At 33.3% G+C, this 19,005-nt stretch overlaps 2 protein-coding genes across 2 annotated transcripts; both read left to right on the top strand.

Annotated features, from left to right (window-relative positions):
* The first annotated feature begins 826 nt into the window (after nt 1-826).
* Nucleotides 827-13,013, top strand: LOC111716232 (acetylcholinesterase). The gene is made up of 12 exons (XM_023491670.1): nt 827-956; nt 1,863-1,923; nt 3,086-3,191; nt 3,618-3,656; nt 6,062-6,146; nt 6,848-6,925; nt 9,296-9,350; nt 10,186-10,291; nt 10,478-10,614; nt 11,338-11,411; nt 11,942-12,093; nt 12,846-13,013. The coding sequence occupies exons 1-12, from the start codon at nt 827-829 to the stop codon at nt 13,011-13,013; spliced, it is 1,191 nt and encodes a 396-aa protein (XP_023347438.1).
* A 2,862-nt stretch (nt 13,014-15,875) lies between these two features.
* Nucleotides 15,876-17,846, top strand: LOC111716230 (6-phosphogluconolactonase). Its single transcript, XM_023491668.1, has 2 exons — nt 15,876-15,946; nt 16,642-17,846. The coding sequence occupies exon 2, from the start codon at nt 16,655-16,657 to the stop codon at nt 17,696-17,698; it is 1,044 nt and encodes a 347-aa protein (XP_023347436.1). The 5' UTR covers nt 15,876-15,946; nt 16,642-16,654; the 3' UTR covers nt 17,699-17,846.
* The last annotated feature ends 1,159 nt before the right edge of the window (nt 17,847-19,005 follow it).

Here is a 19,005-nt window from a genome sequence, read left to right on the forward strand (position 1 = left end):
AAATTAAATATGGGAATTATTATTCTTTAGCTCGAAACTCTTAGATTAGGTTCTATTAAATGTGCTTGTATGCTTGAAATCAGTCATTTTCTCACATCCGTGAAATTTTATCATTTGCCCAATCCCAATTGGACTAGAAAAATAGGGGGGGAGGTGTTCCCCCGCCCACCCCTATGAGATGAGATAGGATAATTGTGATGTCCAAAGTACTACTCATTTCAAGGCCATGCTCATAAGAAAAACTACCTTAGTATATGGGGGGGGTTATAGGGTTAAGAACCTAGATAAATTAGTAATGTATATTGGGTTAAGAACCTAGATAAATTAGTAATGTATATTGGGTTAAGAACCTAGATAAATTAGTAATGTATATTGGGTTAAGAACCTAGATAAATTAGTAATGTATATTGGGTTAAGAACCACAGCAAAGAATAAGCCTCATTCATAACTGTATACCATGCATATGGCACAGGGGTTCGGGATGTTAAGGTAACTATGAAAAAGATCCTTTCTCTATTAATCCTTTCTCTACTAACCCTTTCTCTACTAATCCTTTCTCTACTAATCCTTTCTCTACTTATCCTTTCTCACTGATCATTTCTCTACTAATCCTTTTTCTATTTATCCGTTCTCTATAAATCCTTTCTATATTCCTTTCTCTACTAATCCTTCCTCTACTAATCCTTTCTCTACTAATCCTTTCTCTATTAATCCCTTTTCTACTAATCCTTCCTCTACTAATCTGCCGGTTCAAAACTTGAATCACCGATTTCAAGTAACCATAATGTCTAATTTGTCCAACTTGATTAAATATTTAAACTTTCAGATGTTTCTGTTTCGTGTTCCTCTGTTTGTTTGTTTGTTGTTTAACCCTAGAGCAGAATCTAGTATTATAGATACCCTGGTCGTTCAGACGGACCAGGGAAATGTCCGAGGGTTTTCAAAACTGGTTTTAGGTAAACAAAACTGGTTTTAGGTAAATAAACCTAGTTTTAGGTAAACAAAACTAGTTTTAGGTAAACAAAACTAGTTTAAGGTGAGTAAAACTGGTTTAAGTCAGATATAACTAGTTTCAGGTGGTTAAAACTGGTTTTAGTCAAATGTAACTAGTTTAAGGTGAGTAAGACTAGTTTTAGGAAAACAAAACTGGTTTTAGGTAAACAAAACTAGTTTCAGGTGATTAAAACTGGTTGTAGTCACATAAAACTAGTTTCAGGTACACAAAACTAGTTTCAGGTAAACAAAACTAGTTTCAGTTAAACTAACTAGTTTCAGGTGATTAAAACTGTTGTTTGGTAAACAAAACTAGTTTCAGGTGTTTAAAACTGTTGTTTGGTAAACAAAACTAGTTTCAGGTAATTAAAACTGTTGTTTGGTAAACTAAACTAGTTTCAGGTAATTAAAACTGTTGCTTGGTAAACAAAACTAGTTTCAGGTAATTAAAACTGTTGTTTGTTAAACAAAACTAGTTTCAGGTGATTAAAACTGTTGTTCGGTAAACAAAACTAGTTTCAGGTAATTAAAACTGTTGTTTGGTAAACTAAACTAGTTTCAGGTGATTAAAACTGTTGTTTGGTAAACAAAACTAGTCCTGCCATTACCAAAATGTGGTCTGTCATAATTCTATGTTTAAAAATTCCAGAGATATTAAACAGTTTGTTTAAATTTAAATTTATTATAAAACCATGAAAATCTCTTATTCTGATCAAAATCGTTCATATTCCCGGTAATTATGAACGCAAAACATTTTTGGAAATATAAGAACTACAGCTATTGTTTGATTATTGTTTCATAACCAAATATTTAGACTGTAACTGTATGCACATGACAAATATTACTTCTATTTGTTTTCTTTTTATAAGGAAAGAAACTGTATGTTTTCTATGGTATACCGTATGCACAACCACCTCTTGGGAAACTTAGGTGAACATTTGTAAAAACTGAAGTCAACAAAACTTACATATTTTCTAAACAAAGTAGTAGTTTTTCAGTAAAGTTCATTAAGTACTTTAAGTCCACATAAACTTCATTTTAACTTAGGCTTTTGACAAAGTTTCATTTTTAAGTAAATTAACTTTGACATTGTTTGTAAACATTTTCGTTTGAAAGGTGAATACTAATTTTTTCTCTGGAATAAATTGTATCTTTTTTACATGAAAGTGATATTGTCTTTAGACAAAGAAATAATTTTTAACATCAAGTGAAAAATAATATTGTCTCTGGTGTCTCATGGACAAAGTTTTATTTTTTGGAAAGTAAAAACTGATATTGTCTTTGGACAAAGTAATATTTTTCAAATAAAGTGAAACAGATAATAAGTTTTTTTGTCTGTATAAAGAAAAATTTGTAGTAGGCTTTTATATTGTGTATTGTGTAGGAACAAAGAAACATGTTTGCACTAAAAAATATACAAATTACTTTTCGACAAAGTAATTTTTTTCATTTAAATTAAATTGTGAAAATTTCTATAGACATATACTGATATAGAAAACAATCTTTTGTTTCGTCTCTATAATCTATGGAAACTATCTTCTGTTTAGTCTCTATTATCTTGAAAAACTATTTCCTGCTTAGTCTTTATTATTTATTAAAAACTGTTTTCTGTTTATTCTCTGCTGTTTAGAAAAAGTATCTTCTGTTTGGTCTATATTATCTATGGAAAGGAATCTTCTGTGTAGTCTATATTAACTATGGATAACAATCTTTTGTTTAATCTCTTTTATCCATTGAAATAATCTTCTGTTTAGTCTGTATTATCTATGGAAAGGAATCTTCTGTGTACTCTCTATTATCTATGGAAAACAATCTTCTGTTTAGTCTGTATTATCAAATACAGGATGGAGCATAAACTTCAAGTTAAAAAAAAAACTAAGCAAATCCGAAGTTTTAGCAGATGTGTTTTTTAAATTTGGAAATTTCTTTCGACCAAAAATAGATTTTAAAGAGCAGAAAAAAATTATTTCCTCGGATATTCAAATGCTCGTTGTGTGTAAAATATTTGAAAGAAGTATCTCTTGATAAAAAAAAGAAAAAATCTTTTTAAAATTTGTTGTTAAAATTTGTTGTTTAAAATGTTTATACTCAGGTTTAAGAAGCCCCGGCCCTCCAGTTCTTGGAAAGGAGTTTTTGACGCAACAACGCCTCCTAATACATGCGTACAGGAGAAAAATGAATATTTTCCTGGTTTCCAGGTGAAATAGATCAAACATTTTCCTGGTTTCCAGATGAAATAGCTCAAACATTTTCCTGGTTTCCAGGTGAAATGAATCAAACATAATTCTGGTTTCCAGGTAAAATAGACCAAACATTTTCCTGGTTTCTGGTGAAATAGACCAAACATTTTCCTGGTTTCCAGGTGAAATAGACCAAACATTTTCCTGGTTTCAAGGGAAATAGATCAATCTCATTTACCAAAATAAAAATATTTGATTTCTGTGAATGAACCCAAGAACAAAAATTCAAAAGGATATAAAAATCTAGCTTGAAAAATTCAACCCAGTAAGATAAGAAAATACCGAACAAACCTAAATTAAAATTATAAAACATATGAACAGTATGAAACATAATAAAATTATGAAAATGTGAAGAAAAAAAACCTTTGACATTTTTGTATATAGGGAGAGGAGATGTGGAATCCAAATACTTTAATTTCAGAGGTACTTTTTTATTAAATGTAATTTACAATACAGAACAAAGAGTACATCCCTGGGATTCTAATTAAACAATGTACTATACAGAATATAGAGTACATCCCTGGGATTCTTATTAAACAATGTACTATACAAGATATAGAGTACATCCCTGAGGTTCTAATTAAACAATTACTATACAAGATATAGAGTACATCCCTGGGGTTCTAATTAAACAATATACTATACAGAATAAGGAGTACATCCCTAAGGTTCTAATTAAAAAATGTACTATACAAGATATAGAGTACATCCCTGAGGTTCTAATTAAACAATGTACTATACAGAATATAGAGTACATCCCCGGGGTTCTAATTAAACAATGTACTATTCAGAATATAGAGTACATCCCCGGGGTTCTAATTAAACAATGTACTATACAGAATATAGAGTACTTCCCCGGGGTTCTAATTAAACAATGTACTATACAGAATATAGAGTACATCCTTGGGGTTCTAATTAAACAATGTACTATACAGAATATAGAGTACATCCCTGGGGTTCTAATGAAACCATGTACTATACAAGATATAGAGTACATCCCTGAGGTTCTAATTAAACAGCTAATATTCAATTGACTGTCCAGTGTGGGTCTATGAATCCCTCCTAGGAAAAGGCCTTTTTTTTCAGTGAGAAGGGGCTCAGCCTTCAAAGCACCCCCCTCCCCCTCTGTTTACGCTCCTGGTTCTAATTAAAGAATGTACAATGTCCTAAACTGAATAAATGGTTCTATTTTGACCAAAGGTTTGTGAAGAACCAATCCCAGTTAATGAGATCATCTGGCGTCAGTCAAGGGACACTAGAACCGGGGGAGGTGGAAACTTATAGTTTCGGTGAATAAAATAAACTTGATTTCGAGTATACAAATATGGCATGAGTGGTGGCAACAATTTTTGTTAAGAACAATCCAACTTATTTTTCAAAACCCTGTTTCCGTTAACTAAATTTTATAATTTATAATAAGTTTCAACCTCAGGGGAATATGTTTGGCGTATCATTATATAAAGCCAGGAATTCAGAATGCTTCCCGACGCCATCTTATCAGTTGTAGATTTTTTTGTGATTATTCCTAAAGGCGCAAACCCTGTCTTCCATCCTCAATTACAAACGACTGTTAATAAGTTCATAATTTTTATGTTCAAAACTGTTAAATTCTCCGGGAAGGGGGAGGCTCGAGGAGGCCAAATAGAGGGGGAGGGGGGGGGGTAAAAACTAGCAAACCCCTTTCTTTTACTTTTGATGAATACAAAAACTACTCGATTTAAAGTTTTGAACAAAAATATGTTTGTACCTTTAACATTCTTCCCGCTCCCTTCTTCCCGCTCCCTTTATATGTTTACTATCACTACAAATGACCCTATTCAATTTCTAGCTGGGAAACCCAGGTTTGCCTGGCCAGGTTTTCCATATATACAAGTCAACTCAACTGTAAACTTTTAAACCAAGCTAAGAGTATTCCCCTGGTTCTACTGATGGGGGTGAAGGGGTTCATTAGAAAAAGAGATTACTTCTTCACTGTATACTTTTTATTTGTGTTACTGCGCCCCAAAGAGCTTTGTAATATAATAATTAGGCATTGGAATTTATACGCAAAACCAGGCGCCTCAATTGGGCTCAATAAGAAGCCATAGAATGTCGTCTTTTCTATAAGTTTTCTAATAAATATTTTAGGAGTTTTTAAGCATTTCCATCACCAAATACTTGCGTTTTTTTACGTAATTTGCCATTAGAAATGCATAACTTTATTATCTTTTTAGATGCACTAAAATAATTTAAAATAATTTGGCAACTTAAAAACAAGGTTTTTTCGGGCCTAGCTCACATTACTGGCCTAAAATTCTGCTTTAGACTATAATTACAAAACTATACTTAATGACATCTCACAAATTTTGTTTTACAATATGCGGTATTTTTCATACAAATGAGATGCATAACAAAATCACAAATATATAGCTTTATTTTAACAGGAGAGCATCCTATCCTATAACCGGGTAAAACAAATTTAGAAGTTTATAACCGTGTCGTTATTTTCCCACCATATTTAGCAACTACAATGATTAATTTATTTAGTAACTGAAGTTTTAATGTTGATTGTTTGAATTTAAAACCAATACTGCAGCCAGTGACGTCATATAAAAGTGTACAGAGAGTACACACTATTCGGATTAATTCCTAATGCCCTATCTTCTACTATTCTACCGTGTCGTTACTGTGCCCTATTTTGCAACAGAAAATGTTGGGCTTTCATTGGTTTAGCTTAAAAAATTATTTCTTAAAAATCAGGAAATTTAACATATAATTAAAAAATTTTAAAAAACCAAAAATGGCAAAATACACAATGCACACAAAAAAAATGTTTATTTTTTTCTTAGGATTGTTTATATTTGAATATCTGGGTTCCTGCCAGTATTCTAGAATCAGATAAACTTTCTCCAGTACTCACATGGATATATGGTGGTTAGTATTATCATTATTAGTGTTATCATTATTTTAATTATTCCAATTATTATTACTTTTATTATTGTTATTATTATTATTATTATTATTATAATTATCATTCTTATTGTTAAAGTTATTATTAGTATTATTATAATTATCATTATCATTTTTGTGGGGTGCGACACCAGTTCTCGTTAGATCACTGAAGTTAAGCACACTTATCCACAGCCAGTAACTGGATTGGTGTCCAGACTGGTGTTCACGGGTTCGATTCACGTACTCCACACAAACCTGTGGTTTCAAAAACATCTGAAGCGGACATCTGGTTAAGTAGTTATGACCACCTGACGGATGTAGGAGGACAGAGGGGCGGCTGTCAACAAATCTCGTAAAGGGTGCGTTCTTTATATTTACAAGAAAGATGCTTTAAGTGGATTGATCTAAGTGAATGATGATGAAGAGAGGAAAGATGGACAAGCAGGGAGAGTCTATGGTTGCCAGCTATAGGTACCTGGAGATATCTAATCCGGGCTTACACATGATTGGGAGCAATGAGTGTGATGTTTCCTATCAGTATGGCACCCGGGCCTCATTCCAGTATATCAGAAGAATTCCTGCACTCTATTATTCTCAGGCCTAAGAAGCCCTTAGGCAGCTGGAATCAATCTTCAAACTATGCATGAAGGGTCACTCGAAATTACGCTCACAGTCCCTGTAAGGATATTTTCTTCTTCAGGCAAACATAAAAAGTTTTCGAGGAGATGGAAACGAGATAACACTGTTCGGGGAATCTGCAGGTAGTGGGGGATTCACGTACAACGGTACAACGGTACAACGGTACAATGGTACAACTGTTCAACCGGTACAACGGTACAACGGTGCAACGGTACAATGGTACAACTGTTCAACCGGTACAACGGTACAACGGTACAACGGTACAACGGTACAACCGTACCTTTAAACCTTTATTTGAGAAGACAAGTAAGATAAATTGTAGTTCTTGTTAATTTCCTTTAATATTCTGCTGTTAAAATCTGCTCGTTTCTAACAAATATAACTTTTTAATAACCACAATATAAGATACAAAATGGGAGTCAAAACAATAAAATGTAGGAATTGGAGGGGCCGGATACAACGTCTACATGAGCAAATCTTCCATCCCTATAATCTGAATTGGAGGGTCCAGATACAACGTCTACATGAGCAAATCTTCCATCTCTATAATCTGAATTGGAGGGTCCAGATACAACGTCTACATGAGCAAATCTTTCATCTCTATAATCTGAATTGGAGGGGCCGGATACAACGTCTACATGAGCAAATCTTCCATCTCTATAATCTGAATTGGAGGGTCCAGATACAACGTCTACATGAGCAAATCTTCCATCTCTATAATCTGAAATTATCTTTTTTAAATAAACTTGGAAGAGAACTAAGAAATGGCCTAGTTTTAATTTTTTGATACAAATAATGTTAATAAAATTACATTGAAGATAAAAAAGAATTTTATTTATATTTTCAACCACGAAGATGGTAAAAGTGGTGAATTGTCCTGGTGAGTTTAGAAAAAGTTAAATTGTGACACAGGATACCCAATAATTGTTAAAACTGACGGACACACACAAAAAAATGTTTTACAGTACTTTTGATGAAACACCGAGGCCATCAAATTTATTATTTTAACTGTAAAGAATGAGTTTGTACGTTGTGTTTATTTGTTAAATGTAGCAAGCACAGTTTGTTGAGAAAACATTTAAAATAATTACTGGTGTTTGCAAATATTTACTTTATAAAAATCATTGCTTACAAATGCTGCGCAAATGATGAATGGTTATATTATAAGGGGAATAGCAGAAGCAGACGTTTTATCAACTTTCCCCTCCCCTCATTAATTAAAAAGTAAAAAAAAAACGTTTTAAAAAGATTAAAATAAAACGTATTCCAAAACGGATTCATTTCAAAATGGGCATGACTGACGGTACCCTGGAAACCTACACCTGATCAATAGTGTGAAAGATATCGTTGTTCTTCTAACTTTAATTCAGAAAATTCCTAAATTGTTTCTTCAGTAAAATGCGCAAATCACCTACAGAAATCACATTTCTATGAGTACTGTTTTAAATCGACCATGCCAGTTAATAATGGAGGTCACAATTAGGTCTACGTCTACTAGTACTGCAGTTCTTTCCAAGTATTCTTTGCTGTATTGGTATTTCAAAAAAAGTAGAAAAATTTTATTCTGATTAAACATTTATGTGAAAAGAAAAACAATATTTGTTAGTCCAACTAGCCATGAGAGCCAGTTCTTTTTTAAGTGAATTTTAATTTCAGGGGCTGGTTGTGTGTCAATTCATCTATTTTAATTTCAGGAGCTGGTTGTGTGTCAATTCATCTATTTTAATTTCAGGAGCTGGTTGTGTGTTAACTCATCTATTTTAATTTCAGGGGCTGGTTGTGTGTCAACTCATCTATTTTAATTTCAGGGACTGGTTGTGTGTCAACTCATCTATTTTAATTTCAGGAGCTGGTTGTGTGTCAACTCATCTATTTTAATTTCAGGGACTGGTTGTGTGTCAACTCATCTATTTTAATTTCAGGGGCTGGTTGTGTGTCAACTCATCTATCTTAATTTCAGGAGCTGGTTGTCTGTCAACTCATCTATTTTAATTTCAGGAACTGGTTGTGTGTCAATTCATCTATTTTAATTTAAGGAACTGGTTGTGTGTCAACTCATCTGTTTTAATTTCAGGGGATGGTTGTGTGTCAACTCATCTATTTTAATTTCAGGAACTGGTTGTGTGTCAATTCATCTATTTTAATTTCCGGAGCTGGTTGTGTGTCAACTCATCTATTTTAATTTCAGGGGCTGGTTGTGTGTCAACTCATCTATTTTAATTTCAGGGGCTGGTTGTGTGTCAACTCATCTATTTTAATTTCAGGGGCTGGTTGTGTGTTAACTCATCTATTTTAATTTCAGGAGCTGGTTGTGTGTCAACTCATCTATTTTAATTTCAGGGGCTGGTTGTATGTTAACTCATCTATTTTAATTTCAGGGGCTGGTTGTGTGTCAACTCATCTATTTTTATTTCAGTAGCTGGTTGTGTGTTAACTCATTTATTTTAATTTCAGGAGCTGGTTGTGTGTCAACTTATCTATTTTAATTTCAGGGGCTGGTTGTGTGTCAACTCATCTTATTTCTCCAGTTAGTCGTCATATACCAAAGTAATGCAAAATACAATAAGATATTTGGAGCTATTATACAATGGTAGGCGATTATATCAATACAGTGAATATGACTGTTTTATTTAAGTTGTCATTGTTAACAATAAAGCTTTTTTTCGAATTACATGTTTAAACAAGAAATCAAAGGGAAACTTTTTTAATTGGCAGCTGCTCTTGACTTTTATTTTTGTGTGTATCCATGCTGTTTGACAGATTGAAATAAATAAAATTGAAATCAATCTTCATTGTGTTGGTATAATCGCCTACCCCTGTATGATAATTAATTAAAAATATATGCTTCAATCAGATTGATTTCCTTGTGGGTATGAAAAAAAATTTTCCTCAGGCCCAGGCCAATTTTATATTTTGCTTGAAATTTGAAATATTTTCAATCTTTGGAGTCAATACAAACAACCCACAACACCACACCAGTAAACAGTGGAGTGAACTGGGAAAGTCGTCTTTATTAACTTTTATATCTATAAGTAACGTTAAGAAGTTTAAAGCTAAGAAATATATAATTTGTATCTGTTCTGTTACTCTATAAAATTTGCCTACAATAAAACCAGGAAACTGTGGAATGGGAATATAACTTTAGACTTAAGCTCTGATTTCAAATAGTTCAATAAACATGAGACGCAGCAGTTTTGCAACAGACTCAAAAAATGATGATTACTAATCAATCATTTTGTAACAATATCAAATACATTTGATGTCGTCTTCCTATATCACAGTTTTCTGGTTCTCAGTGTAGGTGTGAATAATATTTTCAGCAAAATGTTCAATCAAAATGAAAAAAAACACAAGTCAACTTTAATTCCGTTTTAACTGCCAGGCGAGCTGTTCTACAGTCTGGAGCTATTAACGCTCCATGGAGTAACATTAGTCCTCAGAAATCATTGGAAATTTCTGAAGCATTGATTCAGGATTGTGGGTGTCAGGTCAGTTGGTTGGATGGTGAAGTTGTTTAATAAACATGGAAATTAATAGACGACTTGAGAATCATCTATTAATTCCGATATCAAAATAGAGAGTAAACGTCTTATGAGCTTTTGAAAATGTGGTCTGCTTTCTTTGTTACTTCAAAATTGACGGAGATGTTTGTTAATATGTTGTACAAGCTTCAGGATGGAAGCTACAAGGAGCGGATGCAGTGTATGCTAGACCTTCCAGCCAGTAATATTAGTAAAGCTCAGTGGAACTCATACTGGGGAATACTTGGTTTCCCCTCATCCCCCACAGTAGATGGAGAATTCCTGCCCAGGTAAAAGATAATCTGAGATGGGAACCCTTTATCCCGATCCTTTGATCTCAATATCCAGTGTGGACACTTTTGATTAGAGGATCAATGATTTTACTCATTATTTCAGGTTAAGATTACCATATGGGATATCAAGTGAAGATTAAATTAATCTGCTGATTAACAAAAAATCGAGATCACGCATTGATCTCTATATCCACAATACTGTAGAGAGTTCCAGCTCTGAGATCATAACTTGATCTTGGGATCAAACATTGATCTTCGTCTTGTGCAGATCTTAAGATTAATTGAATTTCCACTTTGATATTCTGTGGGTTGTGATCGTAGTCGTAGCCTGCAGGAATAACTAAAATAAAGGTGAAGCACTTATCTCTCAAATTCTAAAGTTGTCACAATGGTTAATCGAGATAAAGCGCCATCAATAATTAGTTTAATCAATTTTTGATATTTTTAACATTTTTAAATGTCGCATCGTTGCCGGTTACATGGGCTCAGTCATTATCTTCAAATTTTTCTGTGAGATATCGGCTGTTAAGTGCTGAAAAACAGGAGTTTTTAGGATTTTCTGTCAGACATCGGCTGTTAAATGCTGAAAAACAGGAGTTTTTAGGATTTTCTGTCAGACATCGGCTGTTAAATGCCGAAAAACAGGAGTTTTTAGGATTTTCTGTCAGACATCGGCTGTTAAATGTTGAAAAACAGGAGCTTTTAGGATTTTTCTTTCAGGCATCCTTGGGAGATGTTGCTAGATGGAGATTTTAGTAAAATTGACATTATTATTGGAACTAATCAGGATGAAGGTACGTTTCAGAACAAACTCTTTTAAAGTACATTTTTAAAATAAAGTGAATACGTATTTCTACAATTTCATGGGAAAATAAAGCATAAATTAGTTTAATTTGGATATTTAAGTCATTAACAAATTTTTTTTTATTACCATGTACTTTTTTCTCAATCAATCAACCCCTTTTTCTTATTCTGTTTTAAGCTCCCCAAAAGCCGTCAGAAACATTGAAAAGAACTTGTTTTTATGAAAAGATATATTTTTTTGTTTATTTTAGAAATCAGATGAATTAATATTTGTAATCGTTTTGTGCAGGCTATCCTATATAATATATAAAAGGTGTAATGTATGTATGTATGTTTTGTGCAGGCTATCCTAATATATAAAAGGTGTAATGTATGTATGTATGTTTTGTGCAGGCTATCCTAATATATAAAAAGGTACAATGTATGTTTGTATGTTTTGTGCAGGCTATCCTAATATATAAAAGGTGTAATGTATGTATGTATGTTTTGTGCAGGCTATCCTAATATATAAAACATTTAGGAACATTTTTTATCCTGTATGATTTCCTGAATTACTTCAAGAAAGATAACCCCAGTTTCCTGACCCGGGAAAATTTTGTCAAGGTGGTGGAAGAAATATTTCTTAAACAATGGCCTGTCTCAACCATAGAGATGGAGGCCATAAAATACCAGGTTAAAATTCCGGATGTTTTTCAACTAGTTTTCATTTAGTATTCCACTAGTTTTCCACTAGTTTTCCACTAGTTTTCATGTAGTTTTCAACTAGTTTTCATCTAGCTTTCCGCGAGTTGTCCACTAGTTTTACACTAGTTTTACCCTAGTTTTACACTAGTTTTTTACTAGTTTCCCTCTAGTTTTCCACTAGTTTTCCAATAGTTTTCCACTAGTTTTCATGTAGTTTTCAACTAGTTTTCATCTAGCTTTCCGCGAGTTGTCCACTAGTTTTTCACTAGTTTTACACTAGTTTTCCACTAGTTTTCCACTAGTTTTCCACTAGTTTTTTAATAGTTTTTAACTAGTTTTTCACTAGTTTTCAACTAGTTTTTCCACTAGTTTTCCCCTAGTTTTCCACTAGTTTTCCGCTAGTTTTCCACTAGTTTTCCAATAGTTTTCAACTAGTTTTCAACTTGTTTTCAGCTTATTTTTTAGCTAGTTTTCAACTATATTTAACCTAATTTTCATCTGGTTTTCGTCCAGTTTTTAAAAAGATTTCATCTAATTAAGATCTAGTTTTCCACTAGTTTTTTACCAGTTTTTCAACTGGTTTTTAGCCTGTTTTTATTCAGTTTTTAATCAGTTTTCATTTAGTTTTCATCTAGGTTTAACCAGTTTTCCTCTAATATTTATCCAGTGTTTCACCTAGTCTTAAACCATTTTTTACCAGCTTTTGACATTTTCAAACCAATTGTTTGTTTATTTTGTAGTACACTGACTGGGAGCAGGTGAATGATGGATTCTTGAATCAGAAAATGATTGGAGATCTAGTTGGAGACTTCTTTTTTGTTTGTCCATGCAACTTCTTCGCTAGCCAGTATGCCGAGCATGGGAATAAGGTTTACTACTACTACTTCAACCATGTAAGTATGGGCTGACCAAAGTTCCCTTAAAGGGACTGTCGGCGTAATTTCAAGTTATGTGCCTGATTCACACCTATATTCTTTTAGCGTTTATCTGAGTAGAAAAGAGGGAGATATCGACGTTTTTCTATCTTAGATTAAGACTAATTTGTTCTGTTTCACTACTTAGCGAATTCCCTAAANCCAGCGGTTGAGATCTAGCCTAGACTCTACGCAGTTCAGAATAAGAAATGCGCCTTTTTTTCTCAAATTTAAAATTTGTTCAATCAATAAATTCCTGCTTTTTTCATTCATATTTTTATTCACTTTTTAAAACTTTTTTAGTAGTTAAACATAATTTTTTGCTTTCAACCGCTGGGTTAAAGATTTTTCAGCAACTTTTTTCCTTTTAACTACTTGGAATGGGTTGCTTTTAACCACCAAGGAAAATAATTTTTCGTGAAAGACATTTTCTTTCCACCACTGGTTATACAATTTTTCGGCAACTTTTTTCTTTAAACCTCTGGAATGCTTTTATACGCTGGAAAACAGTTATTAATAAAAAACGTTTCCTTTAAAAAAATGGTACTAAGATTTTTCAGCGCCTTTTTTTCAACCACTGGTTTTAAGATTTTTCAGCAACTTTTTTGCTTTCAACCGCTGGGTTGCTTTAACCACCAGAAAATAGTTTTTCATAAAAAAGGTTTTCTTTTAACAACTGGTTTAAAGATTTTTTAACAACTTTTTTGCTTTCAACCGCTGGGTTAAACGCAATAAAATTACTGAAGTATCTTTAAACCAGTGGTTGAAAGCAAAAAAATATTTAATATCTTAAAGACAAAGAGCAAAAAACATTTACATGAAAAATTATTTCTCTGGTTGAAATTCAAAAGTTGTCGAAAATCGTAAACCCAGCGGTTGAAAGAAAAAAGTTGTTGAAAAATTTTTAAACAAAAGTTTTCTGAAAAAATCTGAAAATCAGCGGTTGAAAGCACTAAAAAATCTGAAAAAAGCGGTTGAAAGTTAAAAAGTTCTGAAAAATCTTTAAACCAGCGGTTGAAAGCAAAAAAGTTGCTGAAAAATCTTAAAATCAGCGGTTGAAAGTTAAAAAGTTGCTGAAAAATCTTTAAACCAGCGGTTGAAAGCAAAAAGTTGCTGAAATATCTGAAAATGGTTGTAAGCAAAAAGTTGCTGAAAAATCTTTAAACCAGCGGTTGAAAGTAAAAAAGTTCTGAAAAATCTGTAAACAGTTGAAAGCAAAAAGTTGCTGAAAAAATCTTTAAAACAGCGGTTGAAAGCAAAAAAAGTTGCTGAAAAATCTGAAAACCAGCGGTTAAAGCAAAAAAGTTGCTAAAAAATATGAAAACGTTATTCATGAAAAATTATATTTCATTTGTTGAAAAAGTGCGATTTAGCGGTTGAACAAATTGTAAATTTCTTCTTAATTTCTTATTCTGAACTTCGTAGAGTCTAGGCTAGATCTCAATCGCTCGTTCAACCGCTCCCGCTGAGTTTTTTTCTCCAAAGTATATGGCATTCGGAATAAAGGGTGTTGACAAACCTAATATATAGAATATAGATATATATATTCGTGGAAAGTAAATATTATCCTTGAATCAATGATTTTCAAGATTTGTCAATATTTCATCTTTTCTCTTCTCCCTCTCATCTGTCTCAAGTAGTATAATCCCTGCCAACTCCAGGAGGGGGAGGGGGCGTACAGGGTTTCAACATGAGAAATAAGAAATAAAAGTAAAGAAGTATGAGTTTTAGACTAAGGTATAGGATGAGTTATATTGAGTAAGGTACGATAGGTTGAGAGTGAGTAAGGATCAGTTGAAAATAAGGCCGGCAGGATAAGTTGGAGTAAGGACGTTAGGAGTTGGGAATAAAAAAGTACAATTTAGAAGTTGGAAATAAAGAAGTACTAGTTGGGAGAAAGTAAGAATGGGTTGGGAACAAGGAAGGCTGAGTTAGGAATAAAGAAGTAAGAGTTAGGAGTTAGTAAGGATGAGTTGGGAGTAATATAGGATGAGTTAAGAGTAAGATAGGATGAGTTGGGAGTAAGAAAGGATGAGTTGGGAGTAATATTGGATGAGTTAGGAGTAAGATAGGATGAGTTGGGAGTAAGATAGGATGAGTTGGAAGTAATATAGGATGAGTTGGGAGTAAGAAAGGATTATTTGAGAGTAAAAGATAGGATGAGTTGGGAGTAATATAGGATGCGTTGGGAGTAAGGTAGGATGAGTTGGAAGTAAGATAGGATGAGTTGGGAGTAAGATAGGATCAGTTGAAAGTAAGATAGGATGAGTTGGAAGTAAGATAGGATGAGTTGGGAAAAGAAAGGATGAGTTGGGAAAAATGTAGGATGAGTTGGGAAAAGGAAGGATGAGTTGGGAATAGGAAGGATGAGTTGGGAGTAAGGAAGTCTGGAGTGTCATATTCGTGTTAGTATTAAGTCTGCACATGTTAATTTTTTCCATTGGAATAAAACTAGAAGTAGAAAATCTGGATCTGAATATGTATATCAGAAGTGCTGGTATGTCTGGCAATTGTATCTTCTGTTTTTAGTTTGCAATCATTATTCTAAGCACATGAGAGGTTCTCAGAAATTAAAATCAAGATTACATTTTAAAAAATGTAATTTAAAATTTGTCTTTTGTTCAAGTTTTCATCATATCCACATGTGATATAGCAAATGCTAATGTAAAACAAACCAAATAAACTCTTAAGGAACACAACTCCGCTATTGTGCATAATATTAATTGTCCCGTTCTTAATCCATAATTTTCGTGGACGCAAAATCCCTAATTTAAAAAAAATAAAAATAAAAAGATGCCCATCATTATAAATGTTAATATGTTGAAGAAAGCTGTCTGGATGAACTGGTGTTTCATATTTAATCTAGATCACTGGTACAGCAGGTTTCTGTCTCTCTTCAGTTCAGGATTTCTCTTCAAACCAACCAGGTCTTAATTATTATAAAAACTTAAAAAAGAAAATATATTACACAATTTTTTCTTCAATCATCATAATTCATTTAAAAAATTGAGTTTTTACCGCAAACTCAAATTTTCTAATCCCTATCTTTCCAACCTGATGATCTAAACCTTTTAGATATTTCAAACTTAGACTATTTAATCTAACAGAATTCATAGTTTAAAATATAAAAGGTCTGCGACATTGTGTTAAAAGGTATAAGGAAAAAACGTTAGAGTTTGTGGCAAAAACTCATTTCTTTCGATGTAATCTCTGAGAGTTTAATGTTTTTAGATGATATCTTTATATGGATACTTTTTGATTTGTTACCCTCACTTCTTATGCACCTTGCGGTTGGCTTATATTTGCTTCAGGCAATTTTGCATTTGACAATATGATATTAAGATAATAGCAGAGCATAGCTATATGAAGGTTTTGAGTACTGCCAATTTATTTAATACTACCTTGGTTCATAGCTTTGCTTGTAGTTGTAAAAGTCAACCTACTCAACTGAAAAATTTTTAACCATGTGCTTCGAACATCCCCAATCAAATTTGAGGCTTTGAGGCAATCGGTTAAAGGGTTCATGAGTTATGATCGGACATCCAAACAAACAGACATTGCTTCTTTATATATTTAATTTTTCAATTATGAAAACCTTAAATTATTACATTTTTCGTTTTAGGGCATTGAAAATCATGATATTCCTGTCTCTTCCCTGTCTTCTGGTCCTTCTCATTTCAGAGAATGTAGAAGGGTTAAGCCCGGAAACTATTCTTGTCTCTGGGTATAACTCTGAGATAGCCAGATACATACTTGAGGATGGAGAAATTATCCGTAACGGATCCTGGTTGGTAGATGAGAATATGACCTGGATGCAGGAGGCCAATGGATCCATCTATGCTATCCATGAAGTGTCAAGCTATCTAGGCCAGGAGGGTGGGGCTATCAGTCGCTGGGAGATGGAGGATAATCAGCTTATGAAGAAGGAGTTACTAAATCTAAAAAGTGGTGGACCTGCTCATGTTCTTGTTGATACTGAACATGACATAGCTATCACTGCCAACTATGCTGGAGGTTCAGTTACTGTTGTTTCACTAGAAAATGGCCATCTTGGAAGAATATCACAGGTTCTAAAGTTTGGTGAAGGGTGCAGGGGTATGTCACATCCCCATCACATCGTTCAAGTTGATGATCTGGTCTGGGTTACAGATCTTGGCTGTGACACCATCTATCAATTTCTTATTGATGGTGACCAATTGAAACGCATAGGTGAAACACTTCTACCCTCTGGATCAGGGCCACGACACATGGTGCTTCATCCTTTGGAACCCACAGCATTCGTACTCTGTGAACAGAAAGACCTTGTGCTTGTGTACTCTGTGAACTATACATCAGGTGACCTAACCAAAGTACAAGAGCTCGAGCTTGCTGGTCTAGATATCAACTATGGTGCTGAGATATTAGTATCTGAAGATGGGGACACCATGTACGCTAGCAGTAGAGGGAAGGGTGTAGTGGTTGTATACAAGTATACAGGGAAGGAGTATACTAGGGATCAAGTATTTGAACTAGAAGGGACCTGGCCTCGGAGTATAGCTGTACGGAACAATATCCTTGTGGCTGTGGATCAGAAGGGTGACAGTCTCCAGGTTCTATCCTTGAACAAGACAGGATTATTATCCTCTGGACCCATCCTAGACACTCCTCCAGCTCCTGCCTTTGTCATGTTTCTCAACTAATATGAAGAGGACTATTTTTAAAGTTCCAACTCATCTTGTATTATAATCCTACTGATCCTAGTACACTTCAAAATATCATGATATGACGCAAACTGGTTTTTGACAATGTTTTTTTATCATTTTAACAATAAATACACTTTTACTCCTATTAATGATTTCACAGAGCTTACAATGAAACAAAATTTATACATTGTTTTAGGTTGTTATACAGGGTGTCCCAATGAACATGGAAATTCAGTGACGAATTCGATATCGTCTTTTTTAAATACTTCTTTTTTTTTAGTATAGTGATACCTACTGAGAAAGCTGTAAACTGTAAGAGTTCCGTCTGCTATGTTCACATTTTGTTTGTTTATGTTTTGACTGCATACGGTTGTACTTATTAAAACAAGAAAATTACTGTATACAAACAGAGTAAACTTGTCCGTCTTCACTGTTCATCTTGCGGAGACATTATAGAAACATCTTTACAAGCTTTTACACTTTTCATAAAATAAACTCTAGCAGACATAATAATATTATAGGTTTTGAAATTAGGTATTACAATGCTAATTCATAACAAAGACGATATCGAATTCGTCACTGAACTCCCATGTTTTTTGGGACACCCTGTAGTTCTAATTTCTCAGAAACCTGGTGTTAACATAGATAATGGCTTAGCTTAGTCTATCTTAAAGCAAGTTTTCTAGAATTTTTATAATGGTATAAAAGGACCTTTTATAATGGTATAAAAGGACCTTTTTCTTGAATTAATTTACATACCTGATTTTTCAGTTGCAAAAATATAAGCACACAATAATCAATATTATTAGGAAAAACAAGATTTTATTTTTTTCATAGCTTCTTTGTATTCTTTAGTAATGATATCAATTTTGTTTGTTTTTAAATGTTGGCATGTTAAATCAAGTAAACTTACCTTGAATTAGGAAAACTGATTTCGCTTTCTTAATCCTGTATACTTTTTAACATACATCAATATTAGTCTCACCACTGTTTGAGATCAGAGGTCGGAATTTATAAACGTGAGTGAGGTATAGATGAATTGGCCATGGTTAGCTGAACTTTGTTACACTGTTATCTGAATTTTTAGTCTAATATACAAAAATCTAAGTGCAGAGTAATTCCAAGAGTCAGGAAGATTGATATTGTTATTTCCACTTGCTACACTTTAATAAGAATGATAGATTTCAAACGAATTTACAAGATTCCTCTTATAACGTGAAATTTAGAAAGACCCAATAATAGGTTCGATGTAAAGAGATGTTTGGGGTGGATCTATAGAAGATGGGATGCGAGTCAACGTATCC

Source organism: Eurytemora carolleeae, unplaced genomic scaffold (assembly GCF_000591075.1).
Source record: "Eurytemora carolleeae unplaced genomic scaffold, Eaff_2.0 scaffold1995, whole genome shotgun sequence".
Taxonomy (NCBI): Eukaryota; Metazoa; Arthropoda; class Copepoda; order Calanoida; family Temoridae; genus Eurytemora; species Eurytemora carolleeae.